The sequence below is a fragment of the Falco punctatus genome (assembly GCF_963210335.1).
Source record: "Falco punctatus genome assembly, chromosome: 6".
NCBI classification, from domain to species: Eukaryota; Metazoa; Chordata; class Aves; order Falconiformes; family Falconidae; genus Falco; species Falco punctatus.
Window position 1 is genome coordinate 36,822,797 of NC_137585.1, and position 21,676 is coordinate 36,844,472.

General features: G+C 45.7%; 1 protein-coding gene across 1 annotated transcript in view; it reads left to right on the forward strand.

Moving 5' to 3' along the window:
- MEI1 (meiotic double-stranded break formation protein 1) overlaps nucleotides 1-21,555 on the forward strand; it is a 35,241-nt gene extending 13,686 nt beyond the window's left edge. Inside the window, exons 14-30 of the mRNA XM_080391624.1 lie at nucleotides 140-414; nucleotides 1,035-1,095; nucleotides 2,314-2,411; nucleotides 3,206-3,380; nucleotides 3,491-3,638; nucleotides 4,204-4,476; nucleotides 7,547-7,712; nucleotides 9,835-9,939; nucleotides 11,627-11,737; nucleotides 12,321-12,502; nucleotides 14,859-14,940; nucleotides 15,391-15,593; nucleotides 16,327-16,408; nucleotides 18,475-18,581; nucleotides 19,431-19,562; nucleotides 19,911-20,020; nucleotides 21,341-21,555. Of these exons, the coding sequence (XP_080247750.1) occupies nucleotides 140-414; nucleotides 1,035-1,095; nucleotides 2,314-2,411; nucleotides 3,206-3,380; nucleotides 3,491-3,638; nucleotides 4,204-4,476; nucleotides 7,547-7,712; nucleotides 9,835-9,939; nucleotides 11,627-11,737; nucleotides 12,321-12,502; nucleotides 14,859-14,940; nucleotides 15,391-15,593; nucleotides 16,327-16,408; nucleotides 18,475-18,581; nucleotides 19,431-19,562; nucleotides 19,911-20,020; nucleotides 21,341-21,386 (2,356 nt within the window). The 3' untranslated portion in view covers nucleotides 21,387-21,555. The remainder of the gene's footprint in view (nucleotides 1-139; nucleotides 415-1,034; nucleotides 1,096-2,313; nucleotides 2,412-3,205; nucleotides 3,381-3,490; nucleotides 3,639-4,203; nucleotides 4,477-7,546; nucleotides 7,713-9,834; nucleotides 9,940-11,626; nucleotides 11,738-12,320; nucleotides 12,503-14,858; nucleotides 14,941-15,390; nucleotides 15,594-16,326; nucleotides 16,409-18,474; nucleotides 18,582-19,430; nucleotides 19,563-19,910; nucleotides 20,021-21,340) is intronic.
- Nucleotides 21,556-21,676: the final 121 nt, after the last annotated feature.

A 21,676-nucleotide genomic window follows, 5' to 3' on the forward strand; every position in this document is an offset into this window, starting at 1 on the left:
TTGCTGTGCATTAAGGCCTAACTGGTTGCCAGCTGGAATAGGAAGAAGTTTCTTGTTTGATGTAATGTCTTGCAGAGTTAGCAGCACAGCTCATGAAGTTGGCAGAGGGAAGTGTTAGTTGCTTTCAAAGTGCTCTGTAAGCCTGTGTACTTGCTGCCAGGCATTTTGGTAGAAGAACTGTTAACTCCATAACTGTTCGGATTTATAAATCTATCTTTCTGCACAGGCAGGAGGTTAGAATAAAGCTGCTGCTTTCAGTGTTTATTGCATATCATGCACCTGATCTTTTCTTCTTTCCACAGAAATACCTGGAAAGGGCTGTCAGCCCATCAATGATGGAGGTTTTCCTCTCAGCACTTAATACCCTCTTTACAGTGGTGCCAAACATGCGGAAAAAGTTCTCTAAAAAGCTGGGTATGGGGGTAGTGTGGGATCATGTTCTCTGTGCTCTTAACTGATGGAACTTGCTGCTACTGCATATTACTGGGGCAATGAACTTAATGAGACTTTATGTGGAAGATTATATTACATGTTTATATGAGTAAGAATAGAGTGCACAGTCATGTTCAGCAGGTTGAAAAAGTTATTTGGTCTAACAGTGATGATGGGACAGATTTTATTTTAGATAAGTAAGTTGTCAGCTTTACCATTCCTTCTGGAATATTCAAAATTGGCTGCCCCTGTACACAGGGATTATGCTGGAATTGTTGGTGGGATTTTACTATGTAGAAATCCTATTTATTCTGTGTATTCCTTACTCTGTGCACATCAGAGAGGTGATGTAGAGAATTCCTCTATTCCAAATACATTAAGCTGGCAAATCTTTCCTTCTCATCCTGAGAAAACAAATGAATCTCAGCTACTCCCCTCCAAACCAAACCTGGAGTAGTTTGCTTTGGGAGGGAAAGCCTATGTATTCTTACTGAGATGGTCTGCTCTATTCACCAGGTTTGCATGGAGATGTGTGGGGATGGTTATGGGACCTGCCTACTCTTTTCCCTTATCATACATGTTCTGTCTTGCTTTCTGTCTAGCATCCTCCTCCTTCATCCGACTGACTCTGGAACTGAAGGCCAGATTTTGCTCTTTACAAAGGTATTGTGATGTGTGTATTGTGAGTGAGTTGAAAATTTCCAGATAGGAAAGCAGATCATGCCTTATCTAATGCACCTGATGAGGCAATATGGGAGGCTGAAAGACCCAAGAGTGGTTGTATTTCTGCAAAATGTAGATGGTAACTAACAATGGCAAAGCTGAGCGTGGGAGAAGGGAGAAGCAGTTGGGAAGGGGCAGGTGGATTTACACAGCATTGTGAGAATTCTGTGCTCTATCATGAGCCGTGCAGAGAGAGATAAAGTAGCCTGACTTTGGAGTAGTCAGATCAGTGGGAGTTTTGAAAAGATGTAACAGCAGCATCAGTTCCATCTGAGCTCTGGCTTCCTAGGCACATATACCACTATATTTGTTCCTTGTGGTGTTGTAAGGTATAAGAAATGTGACGGAGAAGGAAGACTTCAACAGCATACATTGCAAAGGGTCTTCCGTATCAGTGGCTATGTTGAGGAGCACCTGAGGAGACTCTCTGGGGGTCTGCAGAGATGTTTTACCTCCTCTTTCCTGTGACTGCACCTCATTAAAAGAGTAAACAAAATATACAGCACCCCTAGTCCAGGAACTTAGAGTGGGGAGATTTACGCCTGTGAATGGTTGTGTGTGGGGAGTGATCTAGGCCTCTGAATACAGTAGTGTGGAGTACCAAGGGTTACAGAGTGAAGATATTTGGTTATGCCCTGTTCTGCAAGGAAATCATTGGAGAAGAGAGAAGTACCTGGAAATAGAGCTGTTCTCACCCTTTTAGTTAATGTTTTTGCATTCTTCATTGTTCATCGCTGGAAACATGATTGCTACAAAATCTCCTTACTGGTGTTTGCCAGTGGAACTGAGTATGGGGAGGCACCCTCAAACACCTCCCATTCCCTGCAGTGTTAGGAGTCCTGCCCTTACAGGTCTCCCTGTATATACCAGGTGTGATGATTTTGAGAGTACCCCACCATATTCATATTGTCCCAAGGTATGCAAACACATTCACTGTTGTTACCATGCACACCCACCACATATGTGAGCTGAATGTCGTTAGGAGCTCCTCATTTTCCTGAAAGCCCAGTTTGGCTCCTGGAGTCTTTCTGTGATGGCGCAGGTGCTTGTATGTGGTCATTCAGTAAACTGAGGTTCTGGCAGACAATGTGTGATATTAGAGATATGAAGAGGATGTTTTTAGCCTTCTTCACTGTATATTTCTGCTCTTCTTCACAGTAACCCTGCCTTGAATCAGGCCTGTTCCAGCTTCCTCTGCAGCTTGTGCCTGAGCCTTTACTCTGCCACGGTGAAGGAAAGAACTTCTTCTCAGGAGGGCAAGTGTGGGGAAAGAGACAAATTGCTTCATTTAGTTTGAGACCCTGCCACCCTCTATTTAGGCAATAGGTGCAAAAATAATAATAATAATAATAAAAGACAAAGGAAGAGGGAATGGAGGATACACATAAGCTCTATCTAGAAATATAATTTTTTTTCCCCAGCTTTTTTTTTAAGCTGGTCCAGCGAGGAAGTAACACTCAGAGAGTGCCTTTTGAAGAGTTTGGAACCCTACCTGAAAGAATGTGTTTCATCTGCCTATCGTTTTGGTTACGTGGTGACATTTATTAGCAGAACTGTGCATGGCTTAATTGAAACAATATTACTTGCCACATAGTCACCCATATCTGCAGATTAAGGTCATTTTTTCCTCAGGCATACTCTATAAAGCTTTCCTGTCTATACTGTTAACTTTCCATAATAAGTAAGTCCCAAATGAATGAGATGAAAGTTTCTGCATCACAAAAGCCACTTTTCCCACTGGCAGTGATTGTTCACCATACAGGCAGCATCAGCAAAGACCTGGGAACCTCAGACAGAAATGTCTTTTCATCCTTAAAGCCAGCTCTGTTACATCAGGTCTCACATCTCCATTCATGCCAAATCAGAGAGGTGCGCTTGCTGTATGCAGGTTGTGGGGTAGTAGGTTGGCTTTGATATTTCTTACATCAGGAGCTTCCCTAATTTAATGTGCTTGAATTAGGGCAGGCAGATGTTTGCACCCCTCTGTTCCACCCTGCTTTGTCATAGACATTCCTCACTTCCTGCCTGCTCATATTAGTTTTATTTCTAGAGCAAGAGATGTCTGAGCTCCTGCAGAAGGGTCTGCCTCAATTAAACTACACCATTGCTGAAAGCCTTCTCCTCCTGGCTGAAACCCCTGAGCCCTTCTCTTTGGATCAGTCTCTTTGCAGCCACCAGCACTGCTTCATACTACTCTTATACTTTGCCTACACCGTTGGGGACAGGTGAGCCAAGAGTATACAAGGCAAGTGGTTTTGTGACCATTACATATCATGTATTGGAGGGTAAGGCATCCCTAATGTTATTGATTCCACTCCAACCTCCTTGAACGCAGGTTTGTCCCAGATGCAGAATTATTTTTAGCCATAAGAAATTTCCTCCTGTCAGCCCAGGACCATGGAGACTGTCCCCCTCCATACATACTCAGAGCTGCACTTTACCTCCTTGCTGCCTGTCAGGACAAAGACAAAGCCCTGGACATGGTAAAAGAAGATTTCGTTGCTACCTCTTGGGCTCTTTTTGTTAAAGTTAAAGTTTCTCCCCACTCCCATCAACCTTCTTACAGAAAGTATTTTGACGTAGGTGGTGAGTGGTGAATGAGTGAAGAGTGTGCAGTGCATCTGCACTCTGGGAAGTTAACTATGAAAAGCCACTAGGGAATATAGATTTGACTGAATAAACTTGTGTATGTGTGGGAAGTGTAAATGCATTGGATAGGCTATGAATTCACGTATGGAATATAATACATTTCATAGCTTCAGTCTCCTGAACACATCTACAGCCTCTGCAGCAGGTTTTGTAGTGTTCCCATATGGCTGTTTGCTGCTGCACAGCTTTGAGTGCTGTACAAAGCCTACAAGTTCCTTAGCCTTTGTGATGCAAATAGGCTTCACAAAATTATGTTTAACTGATACATTTGTCTACTTAAAAGGCAGTGTGACTGTTTCTCAGAGTAAACTCCCATCACTTCAGCTTTTTGATATTCAGTATCTAGTGATTGTTTTGTTCTCTCTCCCCCTCCCCCTTTCCCTCCCCTGCACTTACCAGAGGTCATTGTGTGCCATAAGGAGGATCCTGGATAATCTTCCAGATCTGAGCTTGGTCTATGTCCATTGCCCTCTCCTGCTGAAATTCTTCCTGCACTACCCTGAGCTTATGGGGAGATTTGGACGCCAAGTCCTTCAACTCTGGTTTTCTTGGGGAGACTGCAAGCAACCTGAGACTGAAGAAGCTGGTTTTGGTGTGTCTGATCAGCTGAACAGTGTTAACCTGGTACTTCCCATTCTGAAGAGCAATTCCAGCATTTTACTTATTTTACTGGTATGTGACTTTCACAAGGACAGGCTACTACCCTGGCCCTGATTTAGGGGACTTTTTGGTTCCTAAAGCTCTTAGTGTTGTTATGAGGCCAAGGAGTCTGCTAGAAGGGCTTCTACCTCCTGGGGAAGCCTGGTATGGAAAGTGGGACTGTGTATGTGTGTTAGCTCTTTCTCTGTCATCCATCCACTGTGTTAGGGATCTTTAGAGAGTTTGGGAAGGGATCTGATGGGTGTTGCTAATGTATGCCATGAAAAACCCTATTACTTTCTCTATCCAGATACACAGTTTGGTACTCCAGATTCTTCTGTCAGCCTTTCAGGAAGCTGTTTTGCTAATGGGAGCTATGGTTTACTACTGGTAGATGAGAAGGGTATGACAGACAAAGAACTTTGAAAAAGCAGGGTGCAGAGAACAAGTCTTGAAGGCACAGCTTTCTGTTTGCTTGGGAGTTTAATCTTGTTTGGTTTTGACTGGAGAGTCTTGGCAGAGATTTTTGCAGTACTCTTGAGTTTTCAGGACTGCAAGTAGCACGTTTTATTGCTCTTAAAAGACAAAATAAAAAACTTGGGACAGGGAAAATTAATCAGTGCAGGGGAGAAGGGGGCCTTGAAGTAGCAGGACTAGTATGTTTGCCTTTAGCTGGTATAATAAGCTCTGTTAACTTATGTAATGATGACAGAATCCAGGTCCTGACAGCTGCTCAGAGGCCTTCTCTCACTTCCACCTTTCCCACCTGCCCTGTCAGCCCTCCCTGTCAGTGGCCACTTGTCCCATGACTGTTCAGCCAGTCACATAGTAAATACCTGCTAACATTTCCACACAAGACCACAAGATTTGCCTGTTAAGGACAAAAGCTAAGAGCTGTGACGGTTCTTCTCTAGTCTGTTAGAGAAATTAAAACTATGTATCATTGAGAATAGAAACCCATATCAGCAGACAGTGAAGAAACGAGGCTTGATTCTGAGTGGATTCCCATCGGGCATTACAGACTGGCATGTATTTTTCCTGATCTGAGAGGCTATGAAGTAAATTTCAGTATCTCAGGTTACTGAAATGGCTGACAGGAGGGCTTTTGCATAGGGCAAGATCCCTTTCGCAGTTAGGGTGATAACTGCAGAGTAGGTAGCAACATTCAGGCATTTGATACCATTGCAGAGCATTAGTAAAAGTGATCAATGAGTTGACATTATCAGTTAACTATGCTGTTACCTTTGGCAGTAGTTCTGGAACCTTTCAGTCCATAAACTGAAGCAGATGTATACATCGCAGGGCTGTCAATAAGCAAAAGAGAAACAGTGGCTCCTTCCCTGAATGGTACAGCATTCCTGCTTTCCCTTTACTGTCTTGCCATGTGCTCTTGCAGAAATAAATTAATTTAGCTCTGTCCTGATCTTTAAAGTGAGTTGCAATAAATCACAGGCTTTGACAATTCACCTTTCAGTTGGGGAAGAGCATAATCAATCTGAATTTAGATGGGCTAATAAAACAGTGCAATATCCTGGGATAAATATACTGGTAGATGTACAGAAAACTTACGAGGTGAATAACCTCAGCCTGAGAATGCACAAGTAAAATGGAAAGGCCTCTGCATGGTACAGTGAAACAAAAATGAATATCCTTCCAAGGATGATTTATTCACTTATCTGCTTTTAATAATTGTCTGGATTAGATAGAACAGATGGTTAGTGGCTTCTTCTGAGACCTTGAGCTTCTCAGTAGGAAGGAAGATGTTAATACAGTGATGCATTTTCCAGGACCAGGAAGGCTGTGGCCTTTGGTTAGTGCCATTTTGTGCTGTGTGTTCATCTTGGGGGGAATGTAGTCGTGATCACACACTGTCCCACTTGTCTTCATGCTCCAGATCTGAGCCACTCTTTTGGAGAATGGAGGTAGGCTGACTGACGTTAGGTTACATTCCTGAATGTTATATGGAGCAAATCTATGTCAGCAGAGCTGATTGTGCAGACGTCTCCCAGCCCGTTATTCCTGGAGGTCTCAGATATGGTCAAGAATCAGGCTCAGAACTAGAGAGGATTTTCTGGCACAGGCAACCTGTTCTTACCTTAACTGTTTTCCTTGGGTATGGGGTCCCACAGCTTTTTCCTCTCCATCATCCCAGCCTGGATGCATGACTACTGTGTGATAGGGAGAAGCCAGCTGGAAAACACAGTGGGCGGTTGTGGCAGGCTGTAGGCTTGGTTGCTGAGGCCAGTTTTCTGTTTACCTCTTTCAGCTGTACCATTTGCAGTGCAGTAGCTAGGACTACTCAGGGAGGAAAGGAAAAGTAGTGCTGACGAAATGTGTGTTGAGATGATCATACTATGTCAGCACCACCAGACATTTTCTGCCTAATCTTTATGGAAGTGCATCTGTACATCTGTGCAGGTGAATTTAATGTTAAACACCTTAACAACAGAACTATGCCCAAATTAAGGCTACTGGCTGTGGGATTCAGCGCAGAGACTCCAGACAGAGCTCTGTAGTCAAGAAGCATGCTCGTGGGCTGAACGTGGTGTACGTGACTCTTCCATTTTCCATGACTGAGTGATTACTTGTCTGGTTTATGTACATTTCGTGCAGTTTAGCTGTTATGTTGCTACTGCAGGTAGAAGGCTGCCAGCCTTTTGAAAATGAGTAACTGTGGACTGACTCATAAGCTTGATTTTAGGTAAGCATCTTCAATATGCAACCTGATTTTTCTAAACAACAAGGAGACCATAAGTGCCAGAGGCTCTGTGCTTTTGGAAACAGGGCACTAGGCTTTAGGATTCCACTTGTCTAAAATCTAGACCTTAAATGTATGTTACCCCTAGAGTTGTGTGCTGGACAGGATTTACATAGTGAAATGCATCCTTTAAACGGAATATTACTCAGAGGTGCCTATTAGATGACAGTTCTTTATTCAGGCGACTGCTTTATTCAGTTCTCTATTTAATCAGAACATACTTAATCTGAATGGTGCTTTATTAGGCTGTTTCCCAAGGCAGCAGATTAGCCTAACAGTATTAAATAGCAATGACTTCTGCCTAATCAGGGCAGAAAGGTCATGTGTGTTCTGCTTCCCTCACAGGACCTGGTCTGCTCAAGCTCTGTGGAGGTGGCTTGGAAGGTGTTGATGACTCTAAGGACCTTCTTGGAAAGAAATGAGGATGTTCTTGTCTGTGACCTCCTCCGGAGTCAGTTCCTTCAGATTCTGCAGCAGTTGCTGGTAGAGAGCAGCTCAGCCTCTTTACAAGGTGACCTCCACTGTGACTTGGTTTTGCTGTAAGATCAACTAGCAGGGTAGATGGCTGAGGGGTTGCAGTCCAGGATAAACTGGTTTTGAACTGCTGATGTAGCTTCAGTACTCTTCTGCATGAGGAAATTTGCAGACAGAACTGTACTGTTTAAAAGTTTCCTTTTCCAGAGATTCTTATTTTGAAGTGAGAGTCTTTTTCTAATTTAGGTTATTCTGGCTTCAAACTGTGATTGTTAAATGAAGGCAAGGTTTTCTTATACTGCTGTAAGTGTTCAAGTGGAGAGCTGTGCTGGTAAATCTTTCAACTTGAACAGGGGTTCAACTGGTGACTGAAAAAGGTCCTCCTTTTTGCCTTTTCTGTGTGCAAGGTGTGCCTGAATACGCTGGGTTCCCAGGGCGCAGAGACCAAGGGAAGAGATAATTTGAATCTTTCATGATACTGATCCCCAAGCAGGAACTGTAGTATCACCAAATCTCATAATTTTATTAAATTTCTCAGAGCAGAGTTGCAACTGGGGGAAATCCCTCTGTTTTCCTTACTAGTCCTGGCTGTGGAGTTGGGACTGTTGTCCCATTGTGAAAGGTGCTGTGCGAAGCAGCCTGTGAGCATGAACTGAAAGAGCAAGCAGTGGTAGGATGTCCCTGCCCCCCCCTAGGATGGGGGCCCAGCACAGCTTTTACTTGTTCCTGAGAGGGCCGCTGACACTTTTAACAGCCCTGCTCTATTTGGGGTGTTTTGCTGTGCAGCCATTGGGATGGAAACAAGAGGGATAGTGTTTTTGCCTTACCTCCAGGATAATCACTAGACTGGAGAAGAGGGAGGATTTAAAGCAGGAGCATGGTGGAGCGTAAAGCTACAAGATTATGGATGAAGAAGGCTATGTTGGCATCTGCTAGATCTGACCTTGTTTGGAATTGTGCCCATTTGGACTTGTGGTGTCCCTCTGTTGCTGATCTAGGGGTGCCAGAGGCTGCAGGGAGGTGAATTGTCCATTCCCTATTGCAGGAGTCACATCTATTACTCCAAACCACTGGTGATAGAGACAGGACACTAGGCTAGAGGGGTTTTTGCAAGATTTGAGCCTTTCTGCTGCCACTAATATCCCCAGCTCCTCTTCATACTGCATCTTGAACTCATTAACCGAGTCCCTGGCAGCCCCATGCAGAAAGTCAAACACCAGATGTACTCTGGAGACATGACTTCCTTGTTTCCCAGCCCACAGGCAGCTCTCTGTGAGGTCTGGGGCAGGTAAGTCCAGGGGATCCACATCCCTGTTCAAACAGTAGCTTGCTCTTAGACAAGAAGGTGGCCCGACAGTGGGACTCCATCAAGAATATATTAACATTAAAGATGCCTGTGAATGTTTCCTCCTCAAAACTGAAAATTCCTGAGCCTTTGTGAAGATATTTTCTGGAGGCTTGCTTGCTGTAGGTATTGCTATACGCAATACAAAATCTTTACCTGTTTACAGTGCTGCAGAAGACTGAATATGCTAGGGAGGGGTTGCCCTGGGGAGCTGGTAGTCTAAGCAGCTCCTTTCTCCTCACATACAGACATGCTGTGTGGGCTCTCACTTCTGCTGTCTCTGATCTGCCCTGTGGGGCGGGATGGACAGCCTTTTCCAGCCTCACAAGATGGAAGAGAACAAACCCTGTGCAGCCAAGTGCTCTAAGGTGCTGGGCTGCTGTCAAAGCATGGGCTGCCAGTGATGGTCAAATAAATGGGAAGAGGGCATCTAGAAAGGGCTTATGACTTCTGGCTTATTAGTGCCATCGATTTGAGTGTTGGTGACCATGCCCCTTACAAGGTTCACTACGGGTGTAAATGATCTTGGCCTCCTTTTTCCCCCCTCTTTTCTGGTTGTTCCTAGAAGGGTGTTGGCAGGATCCAGCAAGTAACTCAGGCCAACCCACATCAGCAGGGAGGGGCCCTGATCCAAAGGGAACTGCAGAGAAGAGAGTGAATTTGGGACTCTGTGTGTGTGCATGTGGAAAGGGGGAATACTTCCTCCCCTAATCCACTGTCATTCCTGAGCCAGAAAATTAGCAGTTCTTGGCACATTTTAACATCCAACAGTTTAGAGTTCACTGACAAGCTAAGCTGTCTGTGCCCTTCTTAGCTAATAGGAACCTGCCTGTTTTGCTGACCCTCCTTTTCCTGGTGCAGCTGCGGAGCAAGGGTGTGAGGGAGCTGGACAGCACAGACTTCAAGCTGCTTCATCAGGGTGAGTGAGCGTCTATCTTCTCCCAGAGGGCTTTGATCTGTGTTTGTTAGTTGTTCCATAAGATGATTAGGGGTTGGCTCTTTGTCCTTTGAGAGAAGGTGTACCTTGCATTACAGTTATGGTTGCTTCGAGATACTTTCATAGCCAGAACATTGTAAAGAGCCCTGGTTATCAGTCCAGTCAATAAAACCCAGGTTCTCTTCCTCTTGCTTTTACGATACGTTTGTTGTCTGAAACCTCACAAGATGACCAAAGTGTTCCCCTGGCCATGACATGATTTCAGGGTCTGTGACTGTTGTTGACTTGGCACATGACAGTATTGCTGATGTGCTTCCTGAATCATCCCTCCTTGTCCACACTTGCTAACACAATCCTGTGGGATTCAGGCCACAGAGGTGTCCTGTGTACCAGCCACCAGGGACCAGCAGCCTAGCAAACCCGGGCTTTCCCCGGAGTGTGAGTCCAGAGCATATGGGTCACAACCAGCTGCAGGACTTGCCCACTCCACCTCAGAGACACAGAAGAGTGGGCTGTGTTTGTTTACTCACCATACCATGAGGTGCTCTCTCATCTGGTGATCCTTACTTGATAACTTCTCCCTTCTTACTTGGCTATTGGAGGTTCATGCAGGCTATGAAAAAGAATAGCTACTAGGAGGAAGTTCAGTTGATCTATCCTCTCATTTCTTCCCTGCTCTGACAAATTGATCTCTCCAGCAGACTTTGAAGGACGATCCCCTTCAATTTGAAATGTTCTGTGTCTCAGGGCTGCCTGTGTTGCCCTTGTGAAGAAACAGTGTTTCTCAGACATTTGTTAGTGAAGGGAACTGGGAAGTGTGAAAGAAGCATGTCCTCTTTATACCAGCCTTGCTCACTGCTGCAGTTTCAGAGCACAGCTCAGCTGCTCCCAGGAGTCACAAGCTCCTTTTGCTCTTGCTTTCTGTTCTGTATATTTCAGTGCAACTCTCCCTGCTGCAGCCACCCCCTTCATTCCCAGCTTGGCTCCCCAGGCTACGTCCTTCAGGGATGAGTGTGCAAGGCACTCTCCTCTGATGAGGCCTATGTGAAACCAGCTCGTAGATGAAAGAGGTGTGGGGAGGCGTGTTGATTTGCATTTTTTGAGAATTGCTTACTCAGACTTTAAGCTCTTCAAAAGATCTCTTATGACAGTTTTGCTGAGCCCTGAGTCCTGAATTTACCTCTCAGGCTCTTGCTATTGTTCCTAAGTGTTTTGTGCTTACAGCAAACACGGCGCATTTATTCCTAGTGTGAGCAGAGTTGGTGAGAGTGGAGGAGCACAGCTCACCATGCCATTCCCCAGTCTGATCACCATGTGATACAGGCATGTGGCTGTGTGTGGTTGACCTAGTATTAGGATCAAACTCACTCTGTGGAAACAGGTAACTTACAGTCTGTTGCTCTTGGATTCTGCCCAGTGTGGTATATGCCCTTTAATAGACCCTTTTCTGTTCCCCCGCTCCTTGTTATCATCCTCCACTGCACTGTCCAGTATAAAACAAACACTCCAGGGCGGCTGCCTGTTGCTTTGTGCGTACCATGCTCTGTTCATTTTTACTTCAAGTTGTACCACTCTTGTCCAAATTCTCTCCTCACTGACTGATTTCTTTCTTGTGCTGAGGTGCTCTGTTATGTTGGTGTCTGTGTTATGCATGTTCTTTTGTTTCCAGTCAGTAATCTCTGTGGGAAATGCAGGCCGACAGACACTGACCTCCTGCAGCCATCCTTGAATTTTCTGTACTGGAGCCTTCATCAGACAACACCTTGTAGTCAACAGAGAGGTGAGGCAAAATTGTATTGATTTCTCAGTTAACCTCAGTGAGGTTGTGGCGTGGCCATAAGAGACTGTATTCTAATTGTCTCAGCAGGTAAGGGAGATTTTTCCCCTTCCAGATGCAGCATCACAGTTAACAAAGACCATTTTGTATTTGGGATGCGGTTTTCTAGGTTGAGAGGTTTTTTTTGGTTGCGTTTGTTTTTGCTGCCTTTTGATGATTCAAGAATTTGGCTGCTGAGAGACAGAACCACTGTATTTTTCTTGTTCGTAAAACACAGCAGTGGGCATTTGGTGCCTTGTTCAAAATGTTCTGGTATTGCCATGGTTCAAAAAATTAAACAATAACAGAGAACAGCTCTAACCAACCTTCCAGCTGTGTTAGCTGAAGGCTAGTCATTTTATTAGCTGGACAAGCAGTCGCTTTTGCTGGAGGAGATGAATACCAGCATAGCTGGATAGCCTTACCCTGATGAGCCATGGCAGCTGAGACTGCAGCAGGGGTGTGCTCTGTGCTTCTCTTCTGCTTGTCAAGCTGGTTTAACCTGTGCCATCCCATCAGTCTCTCTGATTATGTTTCTCCCACACAGCAGTGGCCGTGCTGCTCTCCGATGTGCCCTTGCTAGAGCTCCTGCAGAAGATTCTAGAGTGCACCTGGTTGCGGTCCCCTCCCTCTGAACCTACTTACCTGTCATCTGAGGATGCCTTGCTGTGCTCTGGATGGCTGTTGGTTGCATCCCTCTTACTTTATCAGCACCGCTACAATACTGAGGTTAGAACCTCTCTAGTGTTCAGATCCAGGGAATGGCTAAACCTTAAACAAACAAAAAAAATTCGAAAAAATCTTCATTAGCAGAGGAAAGTGGTTTGCCTGGAATCTGCTTGCCTTGGTTGCTCTTTTGCTATCATCCACAAGTTACTCCCTGCTGCACTTCTGAAGCAGGACTGGAAGCTAGCATGTTGCTGAAGGCTGAGACCTGAATCACTGGAGAGTTAAGAGAGGGGCAGAATTCTTGGGGGGGAAAGTACATACACAGCCCTCGTAATCCAAATCACTTCCCACTTCAGGACAGAGCAAAATACATTTTAAGGCCTTTCTCAAGGGAAGGCTGGGGGGTGGGAGACACAGCTCCCATGTTGTAAGGTACTTTCTTGTTACTAAAACGATCAATAGTGGAGCAGTCACAATCCAAACCTATTATTGGCAAGTAAGTGTTCAATATTAGCAATCTCTTATGAATGTGGGCAGCCGTAATTGTATTTGATGATTTGCAGTCTGACAGGACATCTAAGCAGGAGTTGTCAGCTGATATTAGAATTACAGCTTCAAGGGAAGCACTTTCTAATGCCAACACAGGGGATGATGTTACCTTTTGAAGTATCTACCCAGGCGCTTCTCCCTCTCTTGATATGCAGGTAAACAGCCTGTCATGAGCTGTGAGCTCTGCTCTTGCACTTATGCCCAGCAGAGCATGTTCTTTGGGAGGTGGTACACCTATTTGCAGATGATAAAATCGCATTAACCACACGTGAGCATCTGCATGGAGGGACAAGTGTTGGTTTTCTAATGCTGAGAGAAGATGTTTTGCAAAAGGCCATCCCAGACCAAAGTCTGCACCTGTCACTTCACGGGTGAGCTGCCTCTGCTTAGGTCTTAGAGCATGGGACTTGTATGGACTGTCAGCTGTGTTACTATGTGATGCGTAGTCAGACCTGCCCATCCTTGCTCTACAATTTACCTTCTCAGTTTCCAAGTCAGGGCTGTGTCTGCATAGTCAGTGTTGTGCCAGTCCCAAAAGGGATTAAATTCTAGCGGCTAGTGTTGAGCTTCACCTTCTGGGAGTGACTCAGCTCATATTGATCCTTGAAGTGCAATCATTTAGTGGTTTATAAACCTGTTGTTTGGCTTCAGCAATACCTTAGTGGCTTGATGTGCTATGATGTGCATTCCAGAATCCTTGCACCAGAGATGGGGAAAAAAGCTACAGATACAGGTGGCAAATGGAAGTGGTTCAAGGCTGCTTCAGTGTTTCTGGTCTGCTGAGGGAGAAGGAGAGGGGGGATAAAAGGAAGACTCACTTCTCTTGCTGCTTTCTGCTGTTCAGTATAGCTGAAGCTCCACAAAACATCCTAAAGGCCCTTGTTAAGAGAGCCTTTGGCCTTCGTGTCTGTAAATGTGAGCTGATGCCAGGCTGTCTCCCTGACCCTGCAGGTTCCCCTCCCTTTTGTAGAGGGAAACAATGGCTCCGAGAAATGGCCACATTCATCTCCTACATTAATAGCAAGGACTTGCCTGGCCATAGCAAGCTTGTGGCTTTACTGTTACTGCTACTGGCTTTAGTAGAAGCCTGTGGATAAACACAGGTCATGGATGGTAGGCTATTAAAGCCTTTGGCAAACAAATCATCACTGTCACCCTGTTGCAGGAGTACTCCTAGCTCTTCTGTTGAACATTTCTGTCTTCAGAAGATGGTTTGAAGGAGTCATCTCTGTGATCCTTATGCCTGCCCTCCCATGCCAACTCTCTGCCTTACTGAAGAGCTTGAACCTTTCTGGGGCTCTGCCAGATCCAGATCTGCTGGATTGCTGTGTCAGTTGCAGACTGCCCTCTCAAGGCCACCTTTCCTGTTTCCCCTAGTTCCCAAGTCCCTAACTTCCTCTGCTTCCTTCACCTGTGCTGTAGTTCCTAACCCTGGACTCTCTGCAGGCTTCCCAGCTCCAGCAGGCAGGGACAGATTTTTGTCACTGGTGACTTCTGACTGCCTGGTTCCTCAGTCTTGCTGACTCGCTGTGTGACTAAGGTACAGCCGTGTTTGGTGATGGCTCTTCTTGCTACCTCATGTGCTCAGCAGTCTTGACAGCCACGTCCCAGACAGCCTGCAGGGAGTAGTGAGAGCGTGACAGGCACACAAGTTGCACTGTGGTTTGGAAGCTGTGGGCTGGCAGCTGGTGGTGAGTGAAACTTGAGGGCCCAGTGGTGTAACTCTCCCTTCTGGGTCAGACTCCTGAGACCCTGTTGCTGATCCTTGTTCTTCAGTGGTCATCGTGGGGTAGTGCCTAAGGACTGGAAGTATGTAGAGGAGCTTTTTACCTGGTCCAAATGAGCACTGTTGTTCATTCTCGTCTAGGTTCACCAGACACTCTCTCTAGACCTAACGGAAGTCCTGAATGCAGTCATCTTCAGGAAGAAGAAGCCAATCCTACTGTTAGGTATTTTGCATCTGTTACAGGGATTTAACTGGAAGCAGCCACTAGTACCATATTACAGGCAACAAGGGAGAAGTGACTGTGGAATGGGGTAGTGGAGGTGCTGGTGGGAGTCTGGAAGCTTTGGTCCGTTTGGCTTTGCAGATACGTAACTGGTGGTGAGAAAGGGCAGAAGGGAACTCTGGAGTTCTGCTGTGTTTGGACAAATCTCTCCTTGGAGTTTGGTAGTGACATCAGGAACTGAGCATGAACTGGGAGGGATAGTGTCTCACAAGGAGACGATGAACAAGGGAACTCATGTTGCCATTCCTGTCTGCAGCTGTTGGAAACTGGTGGGCCCTTAAGCCCAGATTTTTTCTCTTCACTCTCTTCTGTGCTATTGCACGGGCACCAACACACAGGGTGGGGGAGAGGAAAGCACTGACACACACTAACAAGTGGCTCCCTGTCTAGTGAGCATCATGCAGTTCCTGAGAGCTGTCCTGCAACAGAACTTCTCTTCTCTGCTGGTGATGGTTGGCCACAACACAGCCCCAGGTGCTACGCAACCACAGCCATCATCACTGCAGGATGCTGCCTTGCACCCCCTTGCCACGCACCAGGTCTTCTCGCTTGTTGTCAGTTTGCAGAACCTTTTGGTGCATGTCCAGTTGCAGGTATATAAAATGTGACTTTTGGAACAACACTAGTGTTGGGTTTCAAGCAGGAACACTAACCCAAGAGCCCACCCTGTTGCAGAACCTAAGGGGCTGCCTGGTTGTTTTTTTTTTTTTTCTGCCTGCGTTTTCCACCCCTTACAGACATGTGATGAGGAGGAGGGAAAATGTTCTTGCTGCAGCATGGTGCAGTGAGAAAGAAGGTAAATCAAGCTATGCAGTACTCCCTGCTGCTGAACTGGATAGCTGAAATTCTGTGTACTAATGATGATCTCTGTTTTCCCATCTCCTGCTCTGCAGGGACAGCACACCCATAGGACAGAGGTGGGAAAAATGTAACAAATCCCAGTCCCTCCCCCACGCTCCTGGCAAGGTGCTTTGGGGGGTAGTACATCAGTCTACATTTAATTTGCTCAAGTGATGTTGAGCTCCAGGGGTAGTACATCAGTTTACATTTAACTCTCTCAAGTGATGTTGGGCTCCCATCTTTTATTCTTTGGAGGCTGTTACTTAATTATTTTTTTAGTCTCAGGATAACTAGTCATGCTTTTGTCTGGCTCCTTGACGTGACAGATAATTTGCAGCATGTTACATCCTGTGAAGGAGATGAAGGGTGTTATTTTCCTGCGCTGCATGCTCTTCAGATCCTGCCACTTTATGCATTTTCCTCTTGCAATAGCTGTTGACTGTTTTGGGCCTTTTTTATTTCTTCTTTCCCCTTTTGGTATTTCAGAAAGACTTGCTGCTCTCTCAAGCTGTGGTTGCCTGCCTGGAAACCTTAGTGGAATACCTGTATGTGAAGAACCAGGATGTTGGTAAAGTCTTCCTGCTCTTTCCTCTCCTGGGTTTCCTCCCTGCAGTGATGTTGAACTCTTTGATCTCCGTCCAGTAGCACCCTGGAGCACGTGGTTAATGAGTTTATGCCCAATAAGAAAAATCATTTATATGCCTAATCATGCGCTTTGTGGGATGAAATCACAGTGCTCGATTCCCCTGCAGGCATGAGCCCTCATTTTGGCTCTGGATACTAAGAAGCTTTCCAGAACTAAAAAAGTCATTCCCCACCCTCAATATGGTAAGAGTGAAAGGTTTAGGAATGGAAGGAGCATAGGAGAATAGTCTTTCACTTCCAGGCCAATTGTAACAAACCTTTACACCATAAATACTGGGGAAGGAGGATCTGATTATGATGTGTTTTACACATGGACAGTGGTCAGTTTGGCCCTGAAGGAGAGGAAGGGATAACAGGGTACTAGATAGCCTTAGGGAATGGAAGCTGGAAATTCTAGATTTCCAGGGGCAAATGCAGACCTTGGTTTCTGGAGTCCATGTCAGACCTGATGTATACCATGTTAGCAATATAACATAATATGACAGTGTTATACAGTCCGGGGGAAAAACGGAACCTTCTGCTTATTGTCAGCCACCTGCCACAAAGTTCAGGTGCTGGCTCTGATCTTAAAGCAGACAGAAAGTTCTCTGTCTCTGACCTGTTCCATTCAGCCATTGAAACACTAATAAGAGAGTTGGGGATGGAGTGAATGAACACCAGACAAAAGGGACACTAGTGGGAGAGAGGAAGCAGTTCAAATGAAGATGTAATACTGCAGATGAATGACAGCCAGTAGCTGAAGGGAAGCTATTAAAAGGCTGGATTGAAAAAAAAAAAAAAAAAAAAGTAGCATGTTATGGGGAGGTTCCACTGATTTGGGATTAAGCTAATGAAATGCTGCTTCAGCAACAGCTGAACCTGTCACTTTGGCTGCCTAAATTCTTGCTGTGGTGCAAAAGTTCACAACAGCAATAACAGGAGTCTCCTTATTCCAAGCAGAATAAGGGTCATAGCTATGCCTGACTGAAAGATGCGAGAACACTGGAAAGAGTGTGGCCTGGACTCTGCCTCTAGGAGTTGTCTCATTTGAGGCTTTCTAAAACCCTCTCGGTGCGGAGATTTTTTTCCAGATGTGCAGGGCAAACTCAGTGCACAGTGCTTTTACTTTCTCATTTCTACCAGCTGGAAGATAGCCCCCAGACATTTTACATTATTTTTTAGTGTTATTTTCCCAGAGAAAAGATTCTTTGAGTGGCAATAGGGAGGTTATGTGACTGCCAGTGGAAAAGGGACCTTTCTAAAATTCTAGTGAGTTGCCATGGTTATACCATGTTATACTTGTTCAAACTTGTTATACAAGTTTTATCAGCTGACCTGTTGTCATTGTCCATCCCATGCTCCTAACCTGCAGTACATGCAAGGTAGTAACACAACTGTAGCATCCAGTGAGAGACTTCATGCTGTCACAGGTGGTGACCTTGAGTCTTACCTCTGTCATCATATATGTTCCTTAGCAAGAACATTTTCTCTCCTGGTTGTTTGCATTGCTGCCATCAGCCTGGCTGGTCCCAATAGTACACTCTCTGATGCAGATTCAGGATCGGTTTGTGCAGCTTATATTGTAGGACTTCCTTCATTCCCCGAAGGGTATTCTGCAGCTAAATAAAACCCATGGTCAGGAAACTTGTCCTCATATTGAAACCAGAGGGTGTTATTTTTGAAACCCTTGGCTAAAGATATCCCCTTACTGTTTTATGACATGCACCCCAGGAGAAGGTTTCTCTTCCTGTACCAGCACAAAGATGGACAAAATGTATTTTCTGATTTAAAAAGCTATTAAGCTTTTGTCCTCATGACTGAACTCCTGCCCAAAGAGTGACAGATTAAAAAGCAAGTAAGAACAGAGCAAAATATCCCCTTAGTGTTTCACAGTGTGGGGTCTAGAAAAGAAAACTTGGGGTCAGTATTGAAGACTGTGCTTATCCGGGTCCAGCCTGTCACTTGGCCAGTTTTAAAGCTGTCTTTGATTGGCTTCTCCTTCTCTCCCAGCTCTACATGTTGCTTCACAACCCTGGCACCGATTCCTGCTCTTCACACTACTCGATGGGAGCCAGAAATCCTTTCTGCAGCCAGAAGTTCTCAGGCTGATGACTTTGGTGAGCAGGGAAAGGGCAGGCTGTTCTCCATTTTTTCCAGTATGTCAGTACAGTGCATGTAGGTCAGTTACTGGAACTTAAACCCTACGCACACACAATCTTAGATGCTTCTGTGACTTTGTCTGGCACTATATTCGTGCCCTATAATAATGGTACTTTCAAGTGAACTTCCCTTCCACACCCTGCAGAAACTGACCTCGCTGTTAGTGAGCACATCCTGTTCTTCTGGTGTTTGTAGCATTTATTTATATCATCTAGGACCCCTGGGGAGGAGAGGGGAAACCTACAGAGAACATGCAACTGCTGTTACCAGTCAGGGAGCGTGCTGTGGCTCTTGGGAGAACAGAGCTCTGCTCTGTATCACAGCTTGTCTCCCCATGTCCGACCTCACAGACCTGACTTTTCAGGGCAGGGAGTTACCGCAGTCAACTACGCTGCTGTATCTGGGGCCTGGGAGCAGGAGGGGGAATGTGGGCCTACCCAGCAGAAATGCTGAAGATAAGGCCCCCATGGCAGTGGGTAAGAGGAAGGGGTTGTTAATATGAACCTGCCTCCTCCAAATACAAGATGAGTCTGTGAATATTTGCTATTCTTATTTCACTTTTAAAAGGTTACCTGGTTTATTTCAGTTCCTTCCTGACCTGAACCAAAATAAGTCTGATTATAAATCAGAGCACTGTCAACACAGATATTTGCACTGGTTCTGTTAGAAGTGGTATAAAAATCAGGCCTGTGCTTAAGGTGCTGCAGCATCCCATTACACAGAAGAGGTCTTTTCAGGAGATGAGTCACTGTTGGAGTCGGTGGGTCTTTCACTGTTTAATGCCTCTGTGTTTTCCTTTGTTCAAGTTTCTGAGATATCAGAGCAGCAACGTTATTTCTCAAAAAGAAATTAGCCAGGTTCTCCAGCAAGCAACAGAAGTCAACTTAGCAGAGCTGCCTGAGGCCACAGCTCGTGCTTTTCACCTCTTCCTTTGTCAGGTAAGAGAGCAGTGACTGCATAGGAAAATGAGAATGGAATCCCTAGGGGTTTGCTTTAGCCTGTGGTGGGGAGCCATAAACTTCCTTTGAGGAGGCTGTAGTAAGATGAAGAAGAATCCTGCGGTTGCTAGCTTGGCCTACTGCCTTGAGGGGTGTACAGTGAAATCAGAAAGGGAGTGATGCCAGCAGCTGCCTAAAGTGTGTCATCATATTGCGTGGCCTCTTGGTTCCTGGCTCAAAATCTGAAGGTCTCATTGCTCTGTGTGGAGATGAGGGAGGGAGGTATGAAGGAACAAGCCCAACAGTTTCCTGTTGGTCTGGAAATCATTCTTTCTTCTGGCTGCTCAGATTCAGAGCAGTCATTGCCAGGTGGAGCCAGTGCAGTCAGGGACCATTCAAAACTTGCTGGAACGCCTCGTGGGCCAGAGGACCTCATCTGTAAAACGTCAGGACATTGTGTATCCTTTGCTGGGCAAATGCCTTTGATAGGGGATGTGAGAGTGGTAGGTGTAACTAACAGAGATGGAAAGAATACTTAACCTGCTGCTCCTTCCTTTGTTCCAGCTGAAGGTGAAGAGAATTGGAGAAATTCTAAGTGGTTCTACACTTGGCTAACTTTGGGGTGAAAGACTTCATCATCCCCCAAATTTGAGAAGACATTTGGGAAATGAGGAGACATTTGGGATGAAAGATGGGTCTGTGTGCTAGGATTGCATTCATCTATATGGCAGAGGTAGTCTGATGAAACGGGAGCAGGTGGGGGAGCCTGTGACTTCAAAGCAGTAACGATCCCTAGAGGATGAGCAATCACTTAACCTCTGTCTGCATGCTAGCTAGTGCCGGTATGCCCATGAAGTTGTGGAAACCCAAAGATGGTTCGAGTGCTTTCAAAGTACAGCGAGCATTCAGAAACCACTGAATGGAGTTACCGAGTGTTGTTCTGCTTGGCATTGGAGTCCCCTGCTGAGAAATGAGCCCTCCTCTTCTCCAGGGATGGAGGCAGGGCTTGCTCCCACATCACTTGTGGAGGAGGGAGCCTGAAGCAGTAGTTTATTTCTCAAACTGTCTGCTTTTGCCTTCCTGTTTTCATCATGCCGCATTGCCTCAGACAGGTAGCGGTGATGGAAGTGGCCGTGGGCAGTGATTTCCTGTTGGGGTGGGGACTTCCTCCTTTGTGGGATGCTGTCATCAGCCACGTGCAGGGTATGTGGTAGGTGAGGTGTTTGCTGCCTGTGAGGAGTAGCTTGTCCTCGTGTTTACACCCAGTGTGAAACAACCACTCCATGGTGGGATGCTCGGAGCATAAGTTGTTCAGGTGGAGACATCCAGCCCCACGAAGTTTGTCTCCACTGCCTTTGCTTGTCTGTACAGGGGTGAGGGAAGGTGGGCAGGAGGCCTCATTGCTAAAGTTGCTTCTCATTCCTGGCTTTTCCACATAGGAAGAAGCCTTCGAATCCTGGTTGTTAGGAAAAATTTTGGATGTGCTTGAAGTGCAGCAGTGGTGGCTACTTGAATAAGATAGTCATGAACATGGAAACAAAATCCTCTGACCAAAACCAAGCTTTGACCTAAGTTTTGTCAAGAAAGGACTTTCTTCAGGTTCACTTACACTGGCATTTCTCACACGTGTTGGGGGGAAGGGGTCCTTGGCTTGGGGGAGGGTTGGTTTAGTAATGAAAGCCTCCTGTCAGCAATGTGTCAAATGTGGGAATTCCCGTAGCATGCTGGAGTTTCAGCCATGCCTTCCAATCATTTTCCTCTCATGCTGTCAACGACAGATGTCTGGGAAGTGTGGCAGTGTCTCTCTCACACATTGGAGACTGAAATAAGAAGAAACAGTGCACTCAGCAGAGGAACAAGGCAAGAATGGAACAGGAGGCCCCATCCTGCCATTTATTACTAGAGAGAAGATGGACAAAGGAAGTAATTTTTAGCTCATTTTCAGAAAAAGTTTTGTTGAAAGTCATTTATAAAGCCCAGTTACTGAAATGGGCTCTTTGTTATCTGCTCTGTGTGGGATGAGGCTTGGTTGATGCTTTTCAGTTACCAAGATACCGAACTGCCTGGTGGAAACAGCGTGGCAGAGGGGTGGCGGGTGTGACGGAGGCGCTGGG